The 27,626-nt window shown below is 45.0% G+C and overlaps 1 protein-coding gene across 6 annotated transcripts in view; it reads left to right on the top strand.

Moving 5' to 3' along the window:
* LOC137431750 (poly(rC)-binding protein 3) overlaps positions 1–27,626 on the top strand; it is a 340,441-nt gene that overhangs the window by 225,883 nt on the left and 86,932 nt on the right. For all 6 annotated transcript variants that reach the window (XM_078782431.1, XM_078782427.1, XM_078782428.1 and 3 more), the window contains exon 9: positions 6,889–6,930. In XM_078782431.1, coding sequence (XP_078638557.1) covers positions 6,889–6,930 — 42 coding nt within the window. The remainder of the gene's footprint in view (positions 1–6,888; positions 6,931–27,626) is intronic.

The following is a 27,626-nucleotide window of genomic DNA, read 5'->3' as shown; positions in this document are numbered from 1 at the left end:
AATTCTTTACTAATATTGCTGAAACAATTATTGACTTAAATCTGGGATAATTGGGATTCCTGTAATAATTGGGATTCCAGGCCATTGACTTCTGCACCATCTTATTCTTTATTGTTTTTGTAATCTTGTTCTTCTTTTTCTTTCCTCTTGTATGCTGTGCCTCGCATGAGAGACTGTCAGATGCCAAGAGATACTCAATAACTGACTGACAGGTGATGGGAATTTCTCTGGGCCAGCCAAGGTTTTCCTACCTTCTGCGATATTGGCCACAGGTTGCTATGATTGGTTGAAGTAACTGAATCCATTGTAACCTCTTCACCCAGAATAAACATCGTCTTAAAACAAGAGGTAGCTCACTTCGAGTGCGAGCATGCTCAACCAACCACACTCTCAGCAAAACACAAATGGAAAAACCTAGCAATGTCTCGGTTGGACACTTTATAAGTAGGATCCTTTTTCCTACAATGGAGTGCAATCTCTGCTGTCACTTCCCTGGATAGCTGCTGCTCTCAAAGGAAGTTTGTTTTTTTTCCTTGCAGAAATCGATAGACTGATTGAATGCCGTCATGACTATAGAGTACGGACTGATTGTAACTCAAGGTGGTTCTTCAACATTTGTGAATGCAGCAAGGTAAATATATCAACCTGATGTAAATATATGATGGCAGGAAAACATGAATGGGTTCAGAAAAAGACGTGGTTCGGTTTGGGAAGTTAAACGCTGAGAATAAGCTTACGAAGTGGCATCGAGCACTGACGTCAAACATAGTCGCTCACAGGTTGTCGAAACTCGGATTGATACCCAATTGAATATCAGTTGGCAATAAAACTTACCTTTCGATAATAATAAGCCATTGTGAGTGAGGACTCAAGCCAAATTCTTTCCTTTGGATAATCTGCGAGGTAGGCCATAAAATACCAATTTCAGCATATTACTTGCCGGGCTGGCGGGTTACCTGAGAGTTATGCACACTGTCCTCTGAGCTGTCGAGCTTGTGATGGAATCTTGGGCCGGCTATAAACCGTCATCCTGGTGTTTCACGTGTTACAAGGTGATTCATCAATGTGTGTACAGTTGGTTCCGCGGATGGAAGTTAAACGGGGCGTCCTGTCTGCCATCATTATTTGGTGGATGTTAACGATCCCATATGGTGTCAGTCCACACCTTGTCCAAATTCCAGATACCTGCTCTAATCTACAGGAGGTACTGCATCATCAGCGCAGCTGAACTGTACCCTCTCACCCCCTTCACACCAGCAAATGATGTGTGGAAATTGTGAAGATCATCAAAACAATTCCTACTTAGAATTTATGAGGTGGATTCAAGAGCAGTTGGAATAAATGTTCACGAGTGAAAATTCAGTTTCAATTTCATCCCGGTGAACCCTTCTCCACTCGGGAATCGCGACATGAAACAAATGGCGAGCAGTATTTGAGAAAATACTCAATATTACCCCAAATTCAAATTTGGTACCCAAATACCCAAATTCAATGCAGTTCCCAAAGTACCCAAATACCCAAATTCAATGCAGTTCCCAAAGTACCCAAATACCCAAATTCAATGCAGTTCCCCCTGTAGAATCGAAAAATACTCAACAACAAGAAAAAAACATAAAATTTCATTTAATGTGAAATAGCCATGGTTTTCGTAATTTTGCTGTATGGAGTTAAAGGCTGTCAGTCGGCCATCTTTGGTCAGATGACAAAACAAAATCTTATGTATATATATATATACTCATATATTGTCTTTGAGCCGAGTTTAAAGAAAATTGGTTCGTTCATGTCCAAGAAATGGATGGGGACACTTTAAAGTAACTAAATGGCAACCAGTCGGCCATATTGGATCTGATCACGGGGAAAAAAATGATGTGCAAATGTAACTCATCATTCATTATCTGCCTGCCAAATTTGGATAAGATTGGTAAATGCATGTCCGAGAAATGGTGGAGGAATCTAGCCTTTATGGCAGAGTGGCCAAACGGAAGCCTCTCAATGAAAGACACATGAAAGCCCGCTTGGAGTTTGCAAAAAAGCACCTAAAGGACTCTCAGACTGTGAGAAACAAGATTCGGTGGTCTGATGAAACCAAGATTGAACTGTTTGGCGTCCGTCTGGCCACTCTGCCATAAAGCCCAGATCGGTGGAGTGTTGCAGTGATGGTTGTCCTTCTGGAAGTTTCTCCCATCTCCACACAGGATCTCTGGAGCTCAGCCAGAGTGACCATCGGGTTCTTGGTCACCTCTCTTACCAAGGCCCTTCTCCCCCGATTGCTCAATTTGGCCGGGCGTCCAGCTCTAGGAAGAGTCCTCGTTGTTCCAAACTTCTTCCATTTAAGAATTATGGAGGCCACTGTGCTCTTGGGAACCTTCAATGCAGCAGAAATTTTTGTAGGCTTCCCCAGATCTGTGCCTCGACACAATATTGGCTTTGAGCTCTGCAGGCAGTTCCTTCGACCTCATGGCTTGGGTTTTGCTCTGATATGTACTGTCAGCTGTGAGACCTTATATAGACAGGTGTGTGCCTTTCCAAAACATGTCCAAGCAATTGAATTTACCACAGGTGGACTCCAATCAAGATGTAGAAACATCTCAAAGATGATCAAGATAAATGGGAGGCACCTGAGCTAAATTTCAAGTGTCATAGCAAAGGGTATGAATACTTTTGTCAATGTGATATTTCAGTTTTTTCTTTTTAATAAATTTGCAAAACTTTCTAAAATCCTGTTTTCTCTTTGTCATTATGGGGTATTGAGTGTAGATTGATGAGGGAAAAAATGAATTTAAACGATTCAGCAAAAGGCTGCAACATAACAAAATGTGAAAAAAGTGAAGGGGTCTGAATACTTTCTGAATTATTATTATTTTTATTTTTTTTGTATACAAGATCGAGGCTCGTGAAAGAGCGAACATTAATCACACAGAAAGACAAACCGACACATAAAACATATAACATCGGGAGCGGTAGACAAGATGGGGAGAGAGGGGGAAGGACACAAACACAACATTTGAGAGCAGGGACCGAGAGACATGGAGACATCGAGAGATCTGAGAGAGGGCGAGGGCTTTGGGGGGGGGGGCATGGGAAGGGGGCGGTGGGAGAGGTATAAAACATATGGACACTGCCAGGACTTCCAGGAAAGAAGTTGGAATTTCAATCAAGGTGGATCTGGGGTGAATTAGCGGGGGTAGAAAAGATCAAGGTTTTGGATGGGGGAAGATAAGAGATGGTGGTGAACAGCTGTTTTAAAGACCTGGAGGGAGGAGTGGGATTGAAGGGAGTGAGGGAGTTTGTTCCAGAGGCGGGAGAAAAGAGGAATGAAAGAGTGAAGGTGAGCAGAGAGCCGAGATTTCGGCAGTTTAACCATCAGAGGGTTGCTGGCAGATCTTGTGCGACCTGTAGGAATATTTGGGGGACAGAGCACAGAGAGAGCTGGGGGTGCAAGGCCGGAGAGGAGTCGGTAGAAGACAGAAAGACCACCTACCTGCCTGCGGTGAGTGAGTGAAAGGCCCTCAGAGATAGCTTCATCGCGGGAGATTCCAATAATTCTGAAAGCTTTGGTTTCAACAGCGTGAAGCCGAGCTAGGTGTGAGGCAGGAGCACCGGCCCATAGGGGAGAACAGTATTCCATTGAGCTGCGGATGAAAGCCTTGTATGTGGTGAGGAGCTCAGGTGTGCCGAGGAAGGACTTCGCACGACGGAGGATGCCCAGTCGGCGACTAGCTTTGGAGGCCAGCTTGGAAATGTGGTTTTCCCAAGAAAGATCATGGCAGATAGTGAAACCCAAAAGCTTGAGCGACAGAACTTCTTGGAGAGGATTGTTGAGAAAGTAGATGGGAGGGTTGTCCAGTCGATCTTTTCGGAGAGACATAGTAAGAGTGTGAGATTTGTCAGGATTGAAAGACATGTTCCACTTGTTTGACCAGTCTGTGATTTTGTCCAAGTCTTCAGAGAGTGAGGAGGCTGCAGACTGCCGATCTGAGGGAAGAGGAATGGAGCGGCAGAGAGTGGAGTCATCAGCAAAGAGATAGAGAGGATTTTCAAGAGAGTCAGAGAGATCATTGATGAAGACCAGAAAAAGCACGGGGCCCAGAACACTGCCTTGGGGAACTCCAGCCTGAACAGGAAGAGGAGATGAGAGAAACCCATTCAGGGCCACACGTTGACGACGACTAGAGAGGAAGTCCGCCAGCCATGCGTGGAGATTTCCATGAATACCAAAGGAGGAGAGTTTGGTGAGCAGAGCGGGGTGCCAGACCGTGTCGAAGGCACGTGATATGTCGAGGGAGACTGCTCTAATTTCCTGTTTGGCATTGAGGACCTCCATCCATTGTTGAGACAGCAGAAGCAGCATGTCCAGAGTAGAGTGACCTGGTCTGAAACCAAATTGATGATCAGAGATCAAGCCATTGGAGAAGAGGAAAGATTTCATATCCGAAGCAATGATGGATTCCATGACTTTGCTGATAATTGGGAGAAGGCTGATTGGCTGTAGTTGCTAGGATCTGTTTTTGCACCTTTTTTGTGCAAAGCGGTGATGTTGGCTGATTTCCAAGCAGATGGCAGTTGACCTTGAGCAAAAGAGAGGGTGAAGAGAACAGAGAGAGGGTGAGATAGAGCGGCAGAGCAGGATTTTAGGACCCGTGGGCTGATGCCGTCGGGTCCAGTTGCAGAATCAGAGTCGAAGGTTGAGAGAAACTTTTCCACCTTGTCAGGAGGAAAGGACACGGAGTCCAGGAGCAGCAGGGTACGACTGGGTATGGTGGGTACAGAGAGGGATGGGTTTGGGACACAAGATTTAGAGGCAAACACAGAGTTGAGGCATTCAGCTTTTTCACGTGCGGAGTCAGCTGTGTAGCCGTTTGAGGTAAGGGAGGGGATGGAGGGGGAACAAACACCAGAAACGGATTTGACCAGACGCCACCAGGATTTGGAAGAGGGAGACAGATAAGAGAGTTCGGTCTTGAGAACGGAGAGATATTGTTTCCTGGCTCTCCTGAGGGTGGACACACACTTGTTTCGGGCTTTGTGAAAGGAAATGAGATTTCCTTCCGTTGGATTTGCTTTCCAGGAGACGAAGGCAAGTTGTTTCTGGGCAACAGGCTCACCACAAGATTCTGTGTACCATGGACGGGAGGAAGGGTATGACAACTGAAGACGAGATGGGATAAATCTGTGCATGAGAGAGAGCACTTTACTTTGGAAGAATTCCCAGGATGAGTTGATGTCAGAGGTGGTAGAGAATGGAGACCAGTCCAGATGATTGATGGCTGCTTGAAGACCGTGCCAGTTGGCCTGAGTGAAATGCCAGACTCGTCGACGCTGAGCACTGTATATGTCGTCATGTGCTGTGTTTGTGCCAAGTTGGAAAAAAATCGGCCCATCCCTGTTCAATAAATGGTCAGGGGCACATTTAAGTAACAAAATGGCCACCAGTTTGCCGTTTTGGATCTGATCCTGAAAATAAATGACGTGCATATGTAAGATATCAGTCATTATCTGTGAGCCAAGATTGAACAAGATCGGCAAATGCATGTATGAAAAATGGTTGAGGACGTTTTCAATGTCGGGTTGTTGTTTTTTACAACTAAAATGGCCACCATTCGGCCATCTTTGATCTCATCGCGAAACAAAATGATGTGCATATATACCGTCATGTCCTGTCTTTGTGCCAAGTATGACCAAAATAGGTTTACACATCGGTTTGGGTGTGTTACCAATGGGTGCATTATGGATGGGAAGTCATAAAGTAACTTCTGAAAATAGCACGTGGGTGTGGTTGGAAAACACATGATATTCAGCGATGAAAGTGTGGATAATTTTCCGAAAAGGATAAGTTGTCGGTGCATCCAATAGACCACCATGTTTGACGTCCACAAGGAGATGGAAATGGTGTAAAATTAAAAAAAATCCACACTTGGGATAATCCGGACATTGGTAAAGAATCCTTGAGCAAAGCTTTCTTAACTCTTGATGATTAAGAAGGTTCTTTTCTTTCTTAGTTATGCTCATTATATAACGTTGTGGTTCATCTCCATAATACATACACAAAAATGGGAGAATTTCTGTCCACTCGCAGCTTCCTCCTGATCCCGACAGGATGTTGCTGAGGTAGCGCACTTACCTTTGAGCTATCTAGTGTTGGAGTTTGATTTCCAATTTGAAAATACACTGTCAGATTTGTGCTTTGTTGAAGGACATTGTATCACAAGTGCCGTCTCTCGGACGGACAGTACTCTGCGTGTCCTGCTAGCATTAGTTTGTATGCGTTGAAGATCCAAAGGTGTCTTTCACCTCGAATAGGTGAGTTATCGCCGACACCATGGCTGAATTACAAGTTTCTGCCTGTTGACTGCTGGGTGGGCAAACTCAAACATTGCTGTCTGGCTGTGACTGCACTGAGCCTGCCTACGGGTATTGCACCAGAGACAAACCTTCCCCTGAGATAGAGTGGTGACGTTTCTGGAATTGGTTCTTAGCCACAATATGTTGAGTATGCTGAAATGTTGAGTATGCAATATGCTGAGTTGTGAGCACCTGGATGCTTTTACCCCAACGATGTTGCAGATGTGTAAAGATTTGAGTATAACTTGTAAAAACGTGGAAAATTATTGGTCGGACTTCAGCCGTCAAAAGTTGTCTGAATATCGACTTGTAAAAGTTTCATCTGTTGTGTTGGAGTTACGACATCTTTTCATTTTAATTAAAAGGACGATGGAATGGATTGGCCCGACTTGACACAACCTGTGTGTAGAAACTTGGCATTCTGAAATCCTCATCCGGTACTAGGTTCGAAGAATGGGTCTCACGAACCATAAGGATGTGATCAATGAAATGATGTTTCGGCAATTGCAATTCTGTGGTTCATTTGTTCTTTGCAATGTGTTGCAGGCCTACAGTATCCAAGGGCAGTATGCGATTCCTCATCCAGATGTGAGTTGTGCTCACACATGCACACACGGAAATACTCGCACAGCTTTTTACATGTGTCAACCTGTGTAATAACCTGATCCTGACAAATGGCACACTATACAGTGTACACCATGTTTTTCACCTGGTGTTTCTTCCTTAAATATTGTGATAAATTTTTTGCAATAAAAATCGTTTTCTTAATCTCTTATAAGAAGACCTTGGTTTTGAATCCCTTCAGTTGTAGAGATGTCGGTTGTGGAGGATTGGAGTGTGACTTCTCTGCTGCATTGGCGACATCGGCATGCTTACGGATGAAAGGGCCACAAAATTATTATTATTACTCGATAGCGAAGTACCTTCGAGTGAAGCATTTCGCGACAGATGAATTAGTTGTCGCCCTTTCCTCCCCGCAACACCCCCAGACCACAATTTTGATTTTTCATCCTTTCTTCGTCCCTTTGTCTATGGGGCCCACGCAGGTCTCATCCGACTGGAATGTTTTTTGCTAAATAAATTAACCTTGGGGATGTTATTGAAGAATATTGAGCAACTCCGTCTAAGACAATAAGAAATGTTTTTTTTTTTTTCATTTTGTCTATCATAATTTGTATACAAATGGGGGTGAGAAGAAGGTGGTTGCAGCTCTTTGAGAAAAAGGAATTTCAATAAAACGAAGGGAAGGAGGGGAGAATATATGATTTTCAAAGAGATAGGATAAGGGAGAAAAGGTGTGTATGATGTTCGCTATGCGCTGACAATCAACTGGAATCTTAGATGTTGTGGGTTCTAGTTCTCATATTAACGATTTGGATTCGAAACTGCTACAAGCTGAACTAATTTCAGTTAAAATTACCTTGAAATTTCTGGACTGTTGGCACAAACCTAGTTCATGAATTAATGACCTTCAGGGTAATCTGTCTGGTCTATAAGTAATGCTAGTCCACACTTTGTGGTTGACTCTTAACTCCTTCAAGACAACTTAACATTCGCCTTTCAATGCTACATTTTATAGAGGAAAAGCAGCACTCTCCAAAATGCCATTATCTGGTTATAAAAAAGAACAAGAATGCAAGTCCTCATTGGGGAGCACATCCACGAACCGTGCCTTAAAATCGGATGTGTAAATTTTACGATAAAATAACTAAATAACAAACTAATCAAGAAATATGTCGTGCATAGCACAATACTTGCAAAATCCCTAAAATAAGTTGTTGACCTTTGACCGTTGTTGACCTTTGGCCAATGTTGACCTTTTGGCTCATGTTGACCTTTTGGCCTCAAAAATAATTGGTGGTTGAATTCAGTGACTAGGTATGCAAATCCTGATAAATTTAATATCAATTGGAAGAAAATTGACGATGTTAGAAATCCCACCTAAGTTGTTGACCTTTGGCCTATGTTGAACTTTTGACCTCAAAATTAATAGGCTCTTCCTTTGACCAACTCTACCGTTTGGTGAAGTTTTGTGAAGATCGGTTTAAAATTATGACCTGTAGGTGATTGACATGCAAAGACAGACAGACAAACAGATAGACAAACAGACAGGCAAATAGACAAACAGACAGACAGACAAAGAGACAGACAAACAAAGACAGACGAACAAAGACAGACGAACAAAGACAGACGAACAAAGACAGCCAAACAAAGACAGACAAACAAACAGACAGACAGACAAACAGACAGGCAAACAAACAGACAGACAGACAAACAGACAGAATAATGCACAATACCAACCAATATACTTGAAAAATTGTTGATTTTCACAAGTAATAAATAAATAAAGGTTGTAGAAAGGTAAAATGTAATTAAGTAAATAATTTAAGATGGTATATTGGTAGCAGTGATGGAATCTATACTATAAGAGAGATGTTTGTCTGTCTGTGTGTCACTATTTTTCTCAGAGATGGCAGAACGGATCTTTGTCAAACTTTCAGAGGTTCACCAGTGAGTGTCTGAGTGTTTTAGGGGGGGCGGGAAACCTTTTGAATTTTTTGAAAAAAAACTGTTGGATTTTTTGGGAATTTTTTCAAATTGCTCTATAGTGTCTAAGCCTTTGTAGCTGTGTGAAAGATAATATTGAATGATCCCTGAATGCATTCCTTAGTGGGTGTAGGGAAGTATTTTAGGCCCCCACAAAAAGAAATATATATATATTGTTTGAAATGCCACAGGATTAGAACAGCACCGGGCGATGTCGGGTACCCCTGCTAGTAGTATATAAAAATAAATAAATTATTCAAGGCTGTGTGTTGGTAGTGGATATAATAAAGTGTATATAAATAACGAAATAATTCAAAGCAGTATGTTGGTAATTAGTGGTATGGCAGAGGGAATAAAAATATATAAGGAACTCAAGAATAGCAGTGGTGATATAGTGTGTATATATAAATAAATATTCCAAAGTTGTGTGTTGGAAGTGATGGTAAAGGGAATTAAAAGAAATAAACAAGAATACGTCATGCAGAGCACGATACTTGCAAAATCCACCCCCCCCCCCACCCCAAAAAAGGATGTCATTAATCCAGCAAATTGCCCATTTCCTTCATCAAGTTTAAAATTGACGATCTTTGAGTTCATGTGAATCACAGCTCGGGTTAATAAAAAGTGAAAAGTGATGACAGACAAGTGACAAACGAACAGAGACAGACAGACAAACAAACAAACAAACAAACAGACAGAATAACAAACGCAACCGACCAACATACTTGAAAAATCCTCAATTTTGCAATAATAATTTAAGGTGGAATGTCGGTAGCAGTGATGATATTGTGTGTATATAAATAAATAATCCTACCTTGTGTGTTGGTAGTGGAGATGGTAAAGTGTATCTAAATAAATATAGTTCCTGAAAGCATATACAATCCTGTCCTATTCTGTCCCTTGCAAAAAAAAATTATAAATGCTAAAATTCCGAAATATATTTGTGTCTCCCATGACTTTTAGCTCCAATCCCAAAATCATTTCATGTGTCTTATACCAGATGTTCTTACATACACGTGTCAAATATGGAAGAAATGCGTCCAGTCATTTTCGAGCGTAGACTCCAGATGTATGGACAGCGGACTCTGTTGCATCACTAAAAATACAAGCCCGTAGCCGGGTTGACGCCTTGTTGGGGGCAAAAAGGTTTTGGGTTCACCTTCTTGGCAAGACCATCTGAGTGTATAGCTCATGATTTTGATATCCCATATCCCAGGTCCATAACTGTATACTGCTGATTTTTCTAAATTGTCTCTTACTAGCCCTTCACGGTCGTGTGTGTGTGTGTGTGTGTGTGTGTGTGTGTGTGTGTGTGTGTGTGTGTGTGTGTGTGTGTGTGTGTGTGTGTGTGTGTGTGTGTGTGTGTGTGTGTGTGTGTGTGTGTGTGTGTGTGTGTGTGTGTGTGTGTGTGTGTGTGTGTGTGTGTGTGTGTGTGTGTGTTTTTTTGGGCATAACTTTTATACCATTTGAGCTTTTATCATTGAATGTTCAACAAACCTTTATTATGGGAATACAGAGATGACTAACTAATGAGTTTCAGTGCGTCTGTCCAGGCAATAATTTTTTTACCATTTGAGATTTGTGATTAAAGTTTCAACAAAATTCTACTATCAGAATATGGTGTCTCTAATTAATAAACAAGAAGACGTTATGCGGAGCATGATACTTGCAAAATCCGCCCCCAACCCCCAAGAAAAAAAAATTCCATTGATACAGCAAATTGTCCATTTCATCAAGATTAAAATTGACAATCTTGATCAAAGCTCGGGTCAACAGGAAGAAAAGTGACGATTTTTCCAATGAAAAATGATTAATTTTTAACGTTGACCTTGAGTTGACTTTTGACCTTTTGACCTCAAAAATAGTTAATTTCCCTATTTAGTGACTCAATGTGCAAATGCTGTTCAATTTTCAAGTAAATCGGAGGAAAATTGGTGATTTTAGAAATTCGGCATATGTTGACCTTTTGGCCTATGTTTACCAAAAATATAATTTGTGGTTGAATTCAGTGACCAGATATGTAAGTCATATTCAAATTTCAAGTCAATTGGATGAAAATTGAGGATTTTATAAATTCGGCCTATGTTGGCCTTTTGGCCTATGTTGACCTTTTGGCCTATGCTGACCTAAAAAAAAATACTTGGTGGTTGAAATCAGTGACCAGATATGCAAGTTCTCTTCAAATTTCAAGTCAATCGGATGAAAATTGAGCATTTTAGAATTCTGGTCTATGTTGACCTTTTGGCCTATGTTTACCTCAAATATACTTGGTGGTTGAATTCAGTGACCAGATATGCAAGTCCTCTTCAAATTTCAAGTCAATCGGATGAAAATTGGGGATTTTAGAAATTTGGCAAAGTTGGTGACCTTTGGCCTATGTTGACCTTTTGACCTTTTGACCCCAAAACAATAGGCTTCTCAATTGGGACGACCTATACAACTTGGTGAAGTTTCGTGACGATCGGTTTAGAATTGTGACCTGTAGGCCGGTGACAAAAAAAACAGACAGACAGAACCATAAACGCAACCGACCAATATACTTGAAAAATCTTCGATTTTGCAAGTAATTATACTTATTTTTAGCTGTTGCTTTCGTCAAGTTTAGGTTGAATACAAAGCGGACGTGGACGGGCTTTGCATTTTTTGATGCTTTATTGTTGTCCTTTCAATTCATGAAACTACATGAATGCTTTTTGCTGCACTTATCCTGCAGTTAATGCAGGTAAAACCTCATCCATGTGCCAAACATGCTGTAAAAAAATTGCAAGTATGGTGTTGCAGGAGAGGGAGATAAATGAGAGAGGAGTTTGATAGAGAAAGGGGAAGGAAGTGAAAGGAAAGGAGGTGTGTGTGGCAGTTGAGGAAAACAGATCAGGGAAGAAAGTTGGTTAATTTTGCCATCATTTTTTTGCAAATGGCTTCTTAGATAAACCAATTGGTATGCTTGGCCAGCAGGAGGAAACACTGAATTCAATGGTTGCATCTGATAATGATACCAACAGACACAGAAACAGTGCATAAATGACTGGATGTGGAAATGGAAACCTGGAGCAAGATGGAATGAATACCAGGCCTTGTAGATTTTGCCAGTGTTGATTCATGAAGTTTGCCATTCTTCAGATGGATGTTAATTTGGATATCCCGTTTGCGAACATGAACTCTTGGACAACTAGATGGTATTCAAAGATTACTTACCCTGCCTGCGCAGTCAACTTGGTGTGAGCCAACTCTTCTATTTTTGAACATTTCTTTTTTTTTGATCCAATATGGCTGCCAGACCACGTGAGCGATGACGTCATGAATTTAAATTCTCTAAATAATTGTTGCAGAGATCACGCTCAATACATTTCAAACTGATCAGACTAAGAGTTGTCCCTGTCGAATTATGACGTCATTATTATGGCACCAATGACGTCATCGTTAACAACACCTATTCCCCATATGCAGTTCTTTACAATGAGCCACGTTTCAATTTTTAAAATGCTGACACGGCACACACTTTACTTTGCTGAAATGCAGACACAAATGTTATATTTTCGTCAAAAATCGTCGGAATTTCGCCAAATCTGTTTTGGTCGTGTGTTAATATACTTCAGCGATTGACAAATCTGAAATCAGAATTTTATTTGAGGTCAAAATGACCCTGTGAGGTCGCTCCATACTTTGCCTGCTCGTCATGTGCAGTGTGATAATTAATTCCATGTCCGCTTCAGAAGATTCTTCTTCTTCACGCAATAACAACTTTTAGTTTCCAGACCGTACATCCAATCATTTTGAAATTTTGCACACATGTTACACTTCATTACCTCTACTATAATATGAACTATAAAGTTTCACGTTGATTTTCATGATCAATGAAGCGGTTGAATTTTTTTTTCTTCGTTTAATTAATTATTTATGTATGCCAAACCATGTGACCAATCGCAAATTCCAAAAGGTCATTTTAGTAGACTGATATGCTGAACACTTCTGTGAAGTTTCGCCTCAATAGGATCAAAACGGAGGGAGGAGCTTGGTTTTAAAAGTTTATGCTTAAAAACGTCATAACTCCGAAATCATGTGACAAAATGACGTCATGCTCACTGAACTTTTTGTTCATCATGGGTATGCAATCCTGCCTGCAAAGTTTGGCTTCGATCTGTTCAGTCGTTTAGGAGAAAATTGGATTTTAGTGGTTTTTCAGGCTTTTCACTCAAAACAATATGGCGTCCGAACCACGTGACCTACGACGTCATTATAATTTTATTTATACCGAGAAGATGCTCAAGAAATTTCATCCTGATCGGATAAAGTTTTTTACTTGTCGAATTATGACGTCATAACGGCAGCACCTATGACGTCATCATTCACATATGTTATTCCGCATGGAGACTTTTTTGCAATGAGACCTGTCTCAATTATTTCTGTGCAGCGATTTTTGAGATATAGAGGTGCAAAGTTTTTTGGTTTTTCCAAGATGGCGCCCATACCACGTGACTTGTAACGTCATAATATTAACTAAAATATTCTACAGGAGGAGGCCCTCCTATGGTGAAAATTTTATGTCAATCGGAGCAACGGTTGCCGAGAAAATGAATTTTTAAAATGCATACATGCACGTACGTACGCACGTACGTACCCGAATGCTTAACCCTGCCTTTCGCTTCGCGAGCGCTGGGTAATAATGATCCCACTGTCTTTTGCATAGTGTATGTGGGTTAATTTGCCAGACCTCTGAACAAATAACAAAATTCCTTCCTTCTTGATTTGAGTGCCAGCTGATTTGTGAAACTCTTGGGCCAAAATTTCCCCTGACCAATCCTACTGAGGTGGGAATAATGGGACCGTTTAAAGAAGAATAACAGAAGTAGTTGTAGTTGGAGCAGTAGTAGTTGAGTAAGTATTGATATTTTACATCTAAAAAAACAAGACTTGCTGAGGAGAAAAAAAAGGAATAGTTAATGATGTCAATGATATCATAAAATATAGAAATTTTGTCCATGAGCAGAATCTGGTCACGTGATTGGTTGAATGGATGCTGATTACAGCAATACATGTTTACATGTCATCTTTTTACAGGTTACAGGTCATATTTTTACAGGTTCATTTCATATTTTTACTGGTTACAGGTCATGTTTTTACAGGTTACAGTTCATATTTTTACAGGTTACAGTTCATATTTTTACAGGTTACAAGTCATATTTTTACAGGTTACAGGTCATGTTTTTACAGGTTACAGGTCATGTTTTTACAGGTTACAGGTCATCTTTTTACAGGTTACAGGTCATCTTCTTACTGGTTACAGGTCATGTTTTTACAGGTTACAGTTCATATTTTTACAGGTTACAGGTCATATTTTTACAGGTTACAAGTCATATTTTTACAGGTTACAGGTCATGTTTTTACAGGTTACAAGTCATATTTTTACAGGTTACAGGTCGTTTTTACAGGTTACAGTTCATATTTTTACAGGTTACAGGTCATGTTTTTACAGGTTACAAGTCATATTTTTACAGGTTACAGTTCATATTTTTACAGGTTACAGGTCATGTTTTTACAGGTTACAGGTCATGTTTTTACAGGTTACAGGTCATGTTTTTACAGGTTACAGGTCATGTTTTTACAGGTTACAGTTCATATTTTTACAGGTTATGTTTTTACAGGTTACAGTTCTTATTTGTACAGGTTACAGGTCATCTTTTCTCTTTTGATATTTCTTAGTTTGTCACAATTGTACTTTTGTCTTATTTAACCAAAAAATATGGAGTCTCGGCTCATGGAAGAACGAGGAGAGACAAGAAGGCAATGCAATGACAGTGGGACAGTGCACTCATGCATACATCAAGAGGGTGAAAATACTGGAGGATGCGACAGAATAGAGGAAGGAAACAAAGAAACCTACCAATACATGTGGAGTTGTAATGAGGTGGAAGGGTGGGGGTTAATTAGGATATATATTATCACTGGTAGGAGGTGGTTGTGGTACTGTTAACTGAAGCCCTGGAGGGACAGTTTTATTGAGCAGACTAACTTGTAATTCTAAAAGTGGGAGAAAAGGACCAAAGAAGTGGAGGTGCTTGGTGAGCCTGTATATATTTTCGGAGTTTCACAATGAGGATTTTGCTATGGAGGAGTGAAGAAGCAGAGAGCAATAATTAACGCGAGGCAGTAGCAAAAAATGCGACCAACTTGTCTGCAATGAGAAGGCAATCGGCCCTGTGATTCTGCTGCTTTATGGGATATGCAATGATGTTGAGAGCTTAGGATTTCATAGCATCCAGAAATAATAGGATTGGTGACACCAGAACACTACTGGAGACCAATCGTCCATCAGGTTATGGGCCAAGGCCTTGCAAGCTGTGAGAAGTTCAAATTTACCAAAGAAGGACTTTGCATGATGGAAGATTTCCAGTCCACAGCTGACTTTGGAGGCCAGCTTTGATACATAGTCAGCACAGGAGAGGTCTTAGCCGATAATGAGGCCGAGAAGTTTGTGAAACGGAACTTTCTTTTTCCAGGCGCGCACTGTGGAGATAAATTATTAGCGGAAACATCGATGTGACAATGCCTCCTGGCTTTAAACCTGGCAACTGTCTATGTTTGCCTTTGCTCTTGTATGAACCATTTTGTCTTGCTGATAATGGCTCCCGTTGGAGTCTTATTAATTATAATTGTGGTCATGCAATCCCGAATTAACATGACACTGGTTGTTTGTGGTCCTGATTTTGGCCTGTTATAAAATACTTTCCTTCACCCATGCCTTTCTCTGTTTCTGTCTCTGTTTGGTAGCTGATGACATTTTGTGTTTTTTACTTACCCGACTTGTGCTGGCTTGTTCATATTTTTGTTGTATCCCCCAACCCCATCCCAGGTTTCTCTTTTGTTTCAGTTGTTAATGCTACAGGCCATCCCTAACTTGCTTCATCACCAAACGTGTGCAAGTGTTGTCTAAACTCCTTTTCGTGTTGGCATAACACCTCATCTTTAGGCAGCTGGTCAGGACAGATTGATAATAATTTAATCTCCCACACAGACACACACACACAATTTTATATATTATTACGTGTGTGGGGTTAGGTAATGAAATACCTTAGTCCAGATAGAATTGTGTAGGTTTAGAATGCCCTGATGATGCGAAGAAGAAGAAGCCCATCTTCATGTAACTAAGTAGGGAATCTGTTAGGCCGACTGTCCAGGTAAGAGCTTCTATGTGTCTCCATATGAGGAGTGGAGCTATGTTAATTAGGTCGGGCTTAAGAATAATCCCCAGTGTGTAATTGCCCCTGCGATTTTCCCTTTGTTCTTATAAAATTAACTCGGCCAGCCATGCAATCGGCACATTGCCACAACCACACCAACAAGCCGAACAGAAACCCAGCACATTGGCCAATCAGCCAGGGAGCCCCACGCCCGAACATTCTCGATGGGTGGTCAAGAATGGCCGTGAGATCATGCCCCGAATGAGGATTGGTTGAGGAATGATGGGGTGATTGGATCGCGCTTGGTGATTGGAGCGAGCGTGACATCAGAGGGAATGATCGAGAACGGAGGAGGAAAAGCGAAGGGATCACGATTGTTCTCTCTCTCTCTCTCTCTCTCTCTCTCTCTCTCTCTCTCTCTCTCTCTCTCTCTCTCTCTCTCTCTCTCTCTGTCTCTCGATTCGTGGCAGGCGGTCACAGATTGCTCTCTCGCTCTGTTCTGGGCTTAGTGGCGAGCGGCTGCATTTTTAATCTCTCTCTTGTGGTTCTGGCTTGCTCGGAGGCGGTCTCTCTTGCTCTCTCGCCCTCTTCAAATCTTCGTGCCTGGTCACTGACGAAGGAGGATACAATTGTGTTGCGCTTCTTGCTGGGTGCGCCTGAAAGACGGCTTGACCTCGGTGCAGCCGAACTGGGGCGGCTGACTGCGGCGTGACTTTGCGCCATCGTGCGTTTTCCCGCGCAGTGACTCGGGACCCATTCGACGACTACCAGGGGACCCATTCGACGACTACCAGGTTTTCGAGAGCTGTTTGTGGAAGCCAGGCTGATTACCGGCCAACGTACCACACAAACACATTTTATTTTCTTCATCATTCCCTTGTCGTGTCTCTGTGTCGGTGTGGAGGGTCCCTCATTTAGGAATTTAGCTTACCTTTCTTTCCCTGTTACTTTGCATTATTTTAATAAACCCCGTATTTATTGCATTCCGTTGTCGTGCCTGCCTTGTTCGTTTCTGTGTTCGTGGGTTCGGAAAAACCCTCGTCGCGTCCGTCCATTCAGGTAAGACCACTGGACCTCCGTTTCTCTCGCGTGCCATACAAGGAATCGCCATCGATTCGGCTCATACGCCTTGGAGTTTAGGCTCGTTTGGTCATCTGGCGCCCTGAGGTATTCACTTCAGGGTCGACACGACAACATGTGTGTGTGTGTGTGTGTATATATATATATATATATATATATATATATATATATATATATATATATATATATATATATATATATATATATATATCCCATATATATATATATATATTGTTACGGACGCGGTTTAGATGTTATTTACCGAGCAGTGGTATTGCCGCGACCTAACAGTTCCCCCGATTCTTCCCCAACTCACCCGATTCACCCAGACGTTGGCCAAATCGCGCTATGCCAAATCAATGATAGAAAGGACACGACGACTGGGAAAGAGGAAACAACGCAAGGGGTACAGTTCTCAAGACCTCCGGAGGAGGGTATAATTACAGTGGTGGAGAAAAGGGGTAGATTACAAGGCAGTGAGGTAAAGACACAGAAGAGATGGGCACTTAATTACCGTCTTATCTTAGCTCAGACAGACCACAGACAAACGGAACAAGGCGGACTTACACAGGGATTGATGGCAGGAAGGGACAGGTAGGTCGATAGCACAAGGTGCACCTTGGCTCGGGGACAGGATAAAGCACGGTCCAGTCCAGAAGATGCGGGGAGGCCTCACAGCGCTCGGAGGGGACGTCTTTCTTTCTCCAAGCTCGGCGCGCATCTGACGTCACCTCCCTCTCCCTGCGCATGCTCAGCGGGGAGTGACACGCCCTCGGCTGGTTGGCTCCGCCCCACTGGGGCCGGTCCGCCGCTTCCATTGGGTGTGGGGATTACCGGGCTCCGCCCTTGACGAGGAGCTGACAGGGAGCCCCTATTTGGTAACCCCGTCGAGCACATGTTCGATGGCGGCTCGTTGGGAATGCCTGGTGCCCTCCCAACACCCCCTACCAACCAAGCCGGAGTGAGGACGCGCACTCCCTGCGCTCGTTGTCGTTGTTGTTGTTGTTGAACTGTGAGGAAGAGCTGCGGGGAGGTATTGGGAGGTCCTAAACTTCCTAACGGTGCCATACAATCACATTCTGGTGCAACGAAGGGTCAGAATTAATGGAAACGAGTCCTTAACTGACATAGACTAAGAATAACTAGCAAGATGTCCTATAGTTGTCTTACATGAGATGCGGTGAACCTGGGCACGACATTTAATGGGGGAAATAGGGGGAGGTCGGGTCTACAGAGTGTTGTTTACAGAAAATGGGACTAGGGAATGGGGGATTGGGGATAGTTGGGAAGTATTGAGGAAATAGGGGAATATTTACAAGCGGATATGGATGGATGCAAATCCCATATCCGCAACATTGCACCCTTCTCTACCTCGGGGCGTCCCGACCCGATAAATTTTTACCTACTTTAGTGTGGCACTCAGATGTAGTTCCCTCTACTATTAACTCAACCCTGAGTGCGACAGTTTTACAGATGTTCACAAATGAGTAAATATGTCCCCCTGCGACATTGCACCATTCTCCTAACAGAAACACACCCATAGGATAACCGAATCGCGGAAAGCATCCTCAAACTAAACATACAGCCGGTAGGGAGCATTATTTATACAACACTGATATTTACACTACGATCCAGGACCTGTTCTTTGAGGAACACATGCAGATGTTATGCATAGGGAGAGCACGCATGCCAGCATCGATGCACCAACCCACGAGTGCCCTGTGGCCCTACGGCCTTTAATAATGTGCAGAGCACCCCGTCCAAGCACCAAAAGCACCACCCCATTATGCACAGTCAGCACCATCCGGTGCACCAATAAAGTGTTCATAAAAATGTACAATTAAGTGTCCATGGTCACCGGTGGTGTCGCAGCCGGCCGATGTTCTGCCGCTGGTCTTGCCTTCATGGAGTGCACTTGGCCTTCTGGCTTCTTTAGAAATAAAGAAAGGTGCCAACCGCATCCATTTCTTAATTGTGGCCATCAGGGGGGCCAACTAAAAGTGGTTCACCTGTATGGCATAGGTGCCACGTTGACCCAGAGGTCCATCCACGGGTGGTGCTTGACCGCAAAAGAACTGCGGTCCATTGTGGGCGGCCACAAAAATTGCGGTCCATATGGTGTATCGATCCAGGCAGCAAGCAGCGGAAGTACAGGCCCACAACTGCGGAGCCAGCACCTCTCTCTCCTCTCTCTCTGCCCCAAAGCCAGATCCTCGGAGGTGGGAGACAAAAGAAGCCAAGTGAGTAAGGTGGTAAGGGCGCAAAAGTGCACGCAATACAAGGTAATGCACACTGGGGGCACATGGGAACCAGGTGAGACAGGTACGTTCCTACCGTACGCCCCCCCCCCCCCCCCACCAGGTAACCTACATTGCCCCTCCCTTACCCCTTACTGTATCCACAAAACACAACACTACCCATAAACATCTACTTTACACATCAACAACGTCCCTACTGTCTTCCCCGTTCCTCCCATAAACCAAATTCGTCTTCTCTCCCTCCTAACCAATCAAATTTGCCATTTCCAACTCTCATCAAAATCTGCCATCTCCAACTCAACATCAAAATCTGCCATCACCAATTCATCATCAGTCCCTCCTAAGGAGGGAGAGATGGAATCACCCCAATGTCTCATCCACGTCGTGATGCGTCTCACAAATCCAAACAGCAATTCTCCTTTCCTGCAACACAAAACAAAGAAAACACAGGTGTGGAGTCATCATCATCACCTCAGCTAAGTGGCTGCGTATGGTGCGACAGGTTCATCAATCCTAACTATTTCCTAAATGACTTTAACAACTTTACATTACCCGGGGTCTTTCCCTGCCAATCCATTGGCCAACTTACACTATGGGTTCTAAAAACCAATTCCCATTAACCAAACTGTGGTGCTTCTCAATTTGGGGTCTCACTCCCCCGATTCATCTCCCGGTGCCCTTGCACAATTCCTGGGCTGCGACGTGTAGCTCTCCCAGCAGGTCTACCCACCTGCACACCTCCACCACTGCAGTTGCCACCCGAGCTTACCTCGCTCCTCACCCTAACCTAACTAACTGGGGAAGGCCCCTCCTGGCTCTGTCACCCCTCGGTGCCCTCTGGCACTGGGCTACCCGGGTCCGTCCTCCGGATCCTCGGGCCCCATCCCCAACTACCGGCTCCCAGAGCCCACCTGCGGCCTCACCTGGCCGACATCCTCACAGTGGTGGAGTGCCCAAACCAACTACACACACTAACAGGCTACACGCCCAGCCATTTCCACAACACTAATGCACCCATCCAAATACCATTCTTCCACCCGCACCACAGATGCCAATATCCAACCACAATTTACCTATACCCTCTACCTAACACTTACACTACCCTCCCCGGGTATTCGTGATGGGGGTCCATCCTCCTTTCCCCCATCCACAACTTCGCACCATCCACTCCACTCCATAGTTGCCATCCTACTCACTCCACGACCATCCATTCCAATACTCCATATATTCCACACCACCATTTCTTCCATACACCTGTTGGTGCACACCTGTGCACTCACACCTGGTGCCACCTGCACCCTCCTCCTCTTCCTGGACCATTTGGTCAACACAACATGCAATCACCACTACTCCCTCATACACTGCTCCACACACCTGTTCAGTTGCACACCTGTGCAATCCTCACACGGCATCATCTAAACTACCTGTTGCCCTGCTAACTTAGTGCTCCCCGTCTTCCCTTTAAACTAAGCACATACCACGTCATTATCATCCCCTCTAATCTACCTGCGTCCCCACTACAGGTATCATTGTCACTAACTAATCTTAACGTTACCTAATGTCATCTTCTAGGGCCCTACACACAATATCCTAACCCACCCGGGCTAGTTTTCACTGCCATCAACCCCATAACCTAGTGCTCCTTTGCCCCCATCTGTGAGGGATGGTGGATTGGCCATCCCATCACATGGGGCATCTCCCACTACCAATTTTGCACATCAAATTTCAACAAATCAAAAATTTGCCAATCACTACCCATCATCTGCCAATCATTACTGCCAATCCTTTGCCAATCATCAAATTTTGTTTTTCTAATTTCGGGGCCAAAACACTATCCTCGTCATTACAGTCTACTTACTAATGCCTCTCGGTGCGCCAATTCACTTCTAAAGCTCGGCTTCGTACAGCCAAGCCATGAATGCGGGTTGTTTGGTGCCAGCGGCTGGATACGTCCCGCATTCGGTGCAGGGAAGGAGGTTTACCCGGGCCGAGGTCCCACGCACCATCTCGGCACGGAGCCATCCCATGGCCCGATCTCGACCTGCCGGAATGCCTCAACAAAAAGTGGTCGCCATGACGACCCTTCCTATCGGGCTGCCCGCTCCGCTTAGTGGAGCACGGACGCGGCCATTCAAAGCGAGGCCCAGCGTGGATCGCGTACGGCGGTCCTTTCGAACCTGCCGTGGCTCGGATCCCCGCTGGTTCTCGCGGCACGCGAAGCCCGGCACGCACCGAGGGCCCGATTCGGCTATAAGTCGCTCTAACCGCTAACCCGGTTACCGTCGATGCCTCACCTGCATGCTTACACGCATACGCTACCCCTTTCTTGCTCATACATCCAGCCGTTTCCCTGCTCTTGGTCATTGCACCTTCTCTTACACACCCAGGTACACTCATTCCACTCACAGACTTGGTCACACACCTGACCACCGAACACCTTGGCACACATTCGTCGCTCGCACACCTCACCAACACACCTCTTCGCGCCCCCTCCTCGGTCACCTCCTCTGTGACAATCACAGGTGTGCTCTCACTCGCACACCCAACCACATGCCTCACTACCAATTCCAGCGTGCATTCCCACACACGCTCTACCATTCCAGGTGTGCTTCCTTTCTCACCTGTCACAACCAACTCACGCTCCGTGTCACTCTTACTACTCTCACCTCCACTCTTGACAGCGCACTCACCCTTACTCTCGACAGCGCACTCTTTCCTCATGCACCCGTCCGTTACACACCTTTCTCGCGCACACTCTCCCGTTACACCCTCTGTAACACTCACCACAGGTGTACACTCTTCCTTACTTTTGACAGCGCACTCTTTCCCCATGCACCCGTCCGTTACACACCTTGCTCGCGCATCCTCTCCCGTTACATCCTCTGTAACACTCACCACAGGCGTGCATTCTTCCGTTACGTCCTCTGTAACACTCCTCACTACGCGCTTCCATGTGCCCCCTCGCACACGCGCTACGACCGACTCACTCTCGACAGCACCCTCACTCCTTGGCACGCACTTTTTCCTCACACACCCCAGAGTCAGACTTTCTCGCACACCTCCTTTTTCGCACACCAGACCTGTCGCACACTTCACCAACGGCCTCTCACGAACACCCGGGTCCATCTCGACCCCCAAGCTTATTAAATCACCTGGCGCATCATACGCACGACCATATTGGTCACCACTTACACCGGGTCCTCTTTCTCTTCGCTTCTCCTCCATCACCTGCGAATCCCTCATCCGGTTAATGAGCACATCATCACGATCCGAACACAGACTTTGGACCAATTCTTTTACTTCCTCTTTTATCTCTTTCTTATCCCCTCTCCGTCGCTTCTTAATTTCGCTCACCCCTTCTTCCACTTCTTCTAATTTCTGCTTCACCTCTTTTATTTCCCGGTGCGTCTCCTCAAGCTCGTCCTCTAAGGCCACCTTGACCGTTTCTATGTGCGTCCTCACCTGCCGGTCCTTCGTCTCCATTACCTCTGTCACCTCGTCCAACCTCGTTGTCAGTCCCTCACGTACCATCTGACATTGCCTCTGTGTCGCTATCCGTCATTTTTTATGTCGTTTTGTGTCGCTTTTAACCCTCCTAATACCGCAGTGTTCCTTTGAACCTGCTCCGTTAGTTCTTTTTGTCCCTCCGTCAGCTGTTCCACTCCCAGCGTCAACTCCTCTATACCACCTTGCAATTTTACAGTCCCCTTTCTCACCTCCTTCTCCATGCGCTCCTTACAGTGCCTCACCTCCTCGCGCACTCCTTCGACCTCCTCACTCACACCTCTTCTGATCTCCTCTCCCATCACTTGCATCTCCTGCCCAGACGCCACCCTCATCTGCTCCATTTCCTCCCTGTGAGCATCCAATTTAGTTTCTACCCCCATTCTGACCCCCTCTATCTGCTGCCCCATTTGTTTAACTTCCCTTTCCGCTTGGTCCCTCATGTCCCTCAATTTGCCTTCCATACTGTTTTCTAACCCCTCTAACCCCTTTTTCATCCCTTCCATTTGATTCTCTTGAGCGGCCATTCTGTTTTCTACCCCCGTTAACCCATGTTTCACCCCTTCTATTTGATTCTCTTGAGTGGCCATTCTGTTTTCTACCCCCTTTAACCCATGTTTCACCCCTTCTATCCCATTGTCTAACCCCTCTAATTTAGCTTCTAGCCGTTCCCCCATTTCTCCCATTTTGCCCCCTATTTCGCCCCCCATTACCCCCAATTGCTCACTCTGAGCCCTTATTTGCTCACTCTGAGCATCCATCCGGTTCCCCATTTCACTCCCCAATCGCTCACTATCAGCCCTCATTACCCCCATTTGCTCACTCTGAGCCTCTATACTGTTTTTCAAACCTCCAATTTGGTCTCCCATTTGTCCCATAAGGGTCCTCATTTGCAGGAAAAAAAGGTTCGAATCCACCAGCGGCGCTGCTACGGTCGCGGGCGCGGTCACCGTAGCCATGTGCGAGGCGCCATTTTGCGCGCCCGTAACCTCGTGCGCGAGGACGCCATTTTGCGAACCTGCCGCCCTCACTGCTTCGCTCTCCTCATGTCCCTCAATTTGGTCCTGGATCGACCCTGCCTCACTCTCCTCTACCGGAACCCAGCCGTCTTGATCTCCCATAGCGCGACTTTCAAAATTCGGGTTTTTTGTAAAACAAAATCAAATTTCGGTGACTTGTAATTTTGAGCGCGTTAAGCGCGCTTCGGGTCCGTATCTCAACTCCCAGACACCAATTGTTACGGACACGGTTTAGATGTTATTTACCGAGCGGTGGTATTGCCGCGACCTAACAGTTCCCCCGATTCTTCCCCAACTCACCCGATTCACCCAGACGTTGGCCAAATCGCGCTATGCCAAATCAATGATAGAAAGGACACGACGACTGGGAAAGAGGAAACGACGCAAGGGGTACAGTTCTCAAGACCTCCGGAGGAGGGTATAATTACAGTGGTGGAGAAAAGGGGTAGATTACAAGGCAGTGAGGTAAAGACACAGAAGAGATGGGCACTTAATTACCGTCTTATCTTAGCCCAGACAGACCACAGACAAACGGAACAAGGCGGACTTACACAGGGATTGATGGCAGGAAGGGACAGGTAGGTCGATAGCACAAGGTGCACCTTGGCTCGGGGACAGGATAAAGCACGGTCCAGTCCAGAAGATGCGGGGAGGCCTCACAGCGCTCGGAGGGGACGTCTTTCTTTCTCCAAGCTCGGCGCGCATCTGACGTCACCTCCCTCTCCCTGCGCATGCTCAGCGGGGAGTGACACGCCCTCGGCTGGTTGGCTCCGCCCCACTGGGGCCGGTCCGCCGCTTCCATTGGGTGCGGGGGTTACCGGGCTCCGCCCTTGACGAGGAGCTGACAGGGAGCCCCTATTTGGTAACCCCGTCGAGCACATGTTCGATGGCGGCTCGTTGGGAAGGCCTGGTGCCCTCCCAACACCCCCTACCAACCAAGCCGGAGTGAGGACGCGCACTCCCTGCGCTCGTTGTCGTTGTTGTTGTTGTTGAACTGTGAGGAAGAGCTGCGGGGAGGTATTGGGAGGTCCTAAACTTCCTAACGGTGCCATACAATCACATTCTGGTGCAACGAAGGGTCAGAATTAATGGAAACGAGTCCTTAACTGACATAGACTAAGAATAACTAGCAAGATGTCCTATAGTTGTCTTACATGAGATGCGGTGAACCTGGGCACGACATTTAATGGGGGAAATAGGGGGAGGTTGGGTCTACAGAGTGTTGTTTACAGAAAATGGGACTAGGGAATGGGGGATTGGGGATAGTTGGGAAGTATTGAGGAAATAGGGGAATATTTACAAGCGGATATGGATGGATGCAAATCCGATATCCGCAACAATATATATATATATATATATATATATATATATATATATATATATATATATATATATATATATATATATAGTATATATATATATATATATATATCGCTACGGTTTTGAGATTGGCACATATTGATCATTAGGTTAAAGGGTTGCCCCCCCCCCCCCCCCACATAGTTAGTACACGAGCAACACGTTGGCCACCTTAGAGTATTAGTTATGTCATAGTATGTGTAAGTATAGGCCATTTCCACTAGTAATATCTGCATTGTGTAAAGCCATGAGTTTAGGTCCTTTCATTTTGCGTCCACCCTCCAAATCCACCTATGGGCATAATTGATCCCGTGCCCCATTTGGCTGATCCCTCATTCTGTTACGCGTTGGGCTACCCGCAGCACTTTGTTACGCTTTGGCTGCCAGCAGCGTTTGCTGCCCTTTGTTCGCTCGCTAGTCAAGTGACACGAGGTAGGCCTGAGAAGAGGGAGGAGCGCGGGGTCGGGGTGGGGCGACTTCAAGGCAGCGCGTCAGAGGCGATGACGGTAAGGGCCACCAGCCAACCAGGGCTCTAAAGGCATGGCGTGATAGGGCGTGGTAAGGCGCGTCTAGCAATTGCTAGAAGGTTCACGGGGCGGGCCTATAAAAGTAACCGCACAAAGCCCTTAAAGAGGACTAGGACTTGGTCAGGACTGGAAGGAATTGCGCTTTGTCAGAGGACTGCAATGAGGACTTACGTGCGGGAAAGGACTGACCCGAGAAACTTCGAGGACTCGCAGAGAAGAGGGCTGGAAGGACTTTTACGGTGAGCGCATTGTGAGCACTTCGAGGCTTAGCGCTTCGAGGGTCGAACCATATTTGCCTATTACGTACGCAGCCACGCGAGTGAACGCGGCAATATCCGCCAGTATTAACCGCCAGATCTAGACCCTACCGTTCGCCCCGTTTTATCCCATGTGCGCCAACGACATGCGGAGAGATCCTGCCTGCTACGGGATCCATCTTCGCGGTACGAGCTGGGGACCGGAGAGAGCTGTCCATCCGTGGACGTGCCATCCATCCCTGGACGTGCTGGTGACCATCAACCTGACCCTCATCAGCAAGCCCCGTGTGAGTGTCTGTGTGTGAGACGGGCCCGTTTGTCTGGGGAGTAAGTTAAGACTGTTATTAAGGCTGCACTGTGTCTCTTCTTCTTCTCATCATTGTGAATATTGTAAATAAACCTTGTTCTTTCTTCCAATTCGATTGCCTTCGTGTTTTCCATCATTGGGTAAGCGTGGCACGAATAAGAACCGCTTGGATCGGGGTCTAGTAACTGATAACGGCACGGATCGCGTGTTCGCTACCGCTCGGCGTATCCACCAACACACGTGATTCGTGTGAGACTTATCTCCTCGTTTCAGGGCAGCGCTAGTCCTTAGGTAATAGCGAATCTGGTCCTCCAACCCTATTTAGCGCTGTCCGGAAAGGACGTCATAGGCCTCGGGTTGCGCCTGGTCAGTCAAAGACAAGGGGACTCATCCCCCCTTGGTAAGGGGAGAAGGCCGGCGCTGAGATCCGCAACAATATAGATACACACACATACTTTATACCTCTTTAATATATTATTACAACTAGAACGGCACTCTTCGATGTCACAAAATCGACTGATATGCCTCCACCCACATTATTGCATCATTATAATACTTGTATCAAGTTTTATTTAAATCCATTCAGCTGTGCCCAAGTTAGCTGTGCCCAATCCGCCTCCAATGATTCTTACCTGACATGACCTCTGACCTATTGACCCCAAAATTTAATGAGTTCATGTTTACATCATTATACATATCCGTACCTAGTTTTAATTTAAATCCCCTCAGCTGTTCACAAGTTCTCACATTTTTACTTGACATGACCTTTGACCTTTGGCCTTTCACCTTGGGACCTCCAAAATCTAATCAGTTAATCTGTACATCATTATACATATATGTACCAAGTTTGAATTGGATCCCTTTAGCCATTCTCAAGTTATAAACCTATTACAGACTTTGGCATTTAACCTTTGACCTCTTGAACCTAAAAGTTAATCTTTACATCATTATACATGCCTCTACTAAGTTTGGATTGGATCACTTCAGCCGTTCTCAAGTTATAGACCTATTACAGACTTTGACCTTTGACCTCTTGACCCCAAAATATAATCAGTTCATCTTTACCTCTTTATACATACCTGCGCCAAGTTTGACTAAGATCCCTTTAGCCATTCTTAAGTTATCGCGGTAACGAAAACCTATCACGGACTGACGGACAGCTGGACAGACGACCTGAAAACATAATTCCTCCGGCGACTTCGTCGGCGGAGGTATAAAAATATATACACTTTATAACTCTTCAAATTG

The sequence above is a fragment of the Myxine glutinosa genome, chromosome 7 (assembly GCF_964187855.1).
Source record: "Myxine glutinosa chromosome 7, kmMyxGlut1.1, whole genome shotgun sequence".
NCBI lineage: Eukaryota > Metazoa > Chordata > Myxini > Myxiniformes > Myxinidae > Myxine > Myxine glutinosa.
The sequence above is the reverse complement of the archived record's forward strand: the minus strand, read 5'-3'. Positions and strand labels throughout refer to the sequence as shown.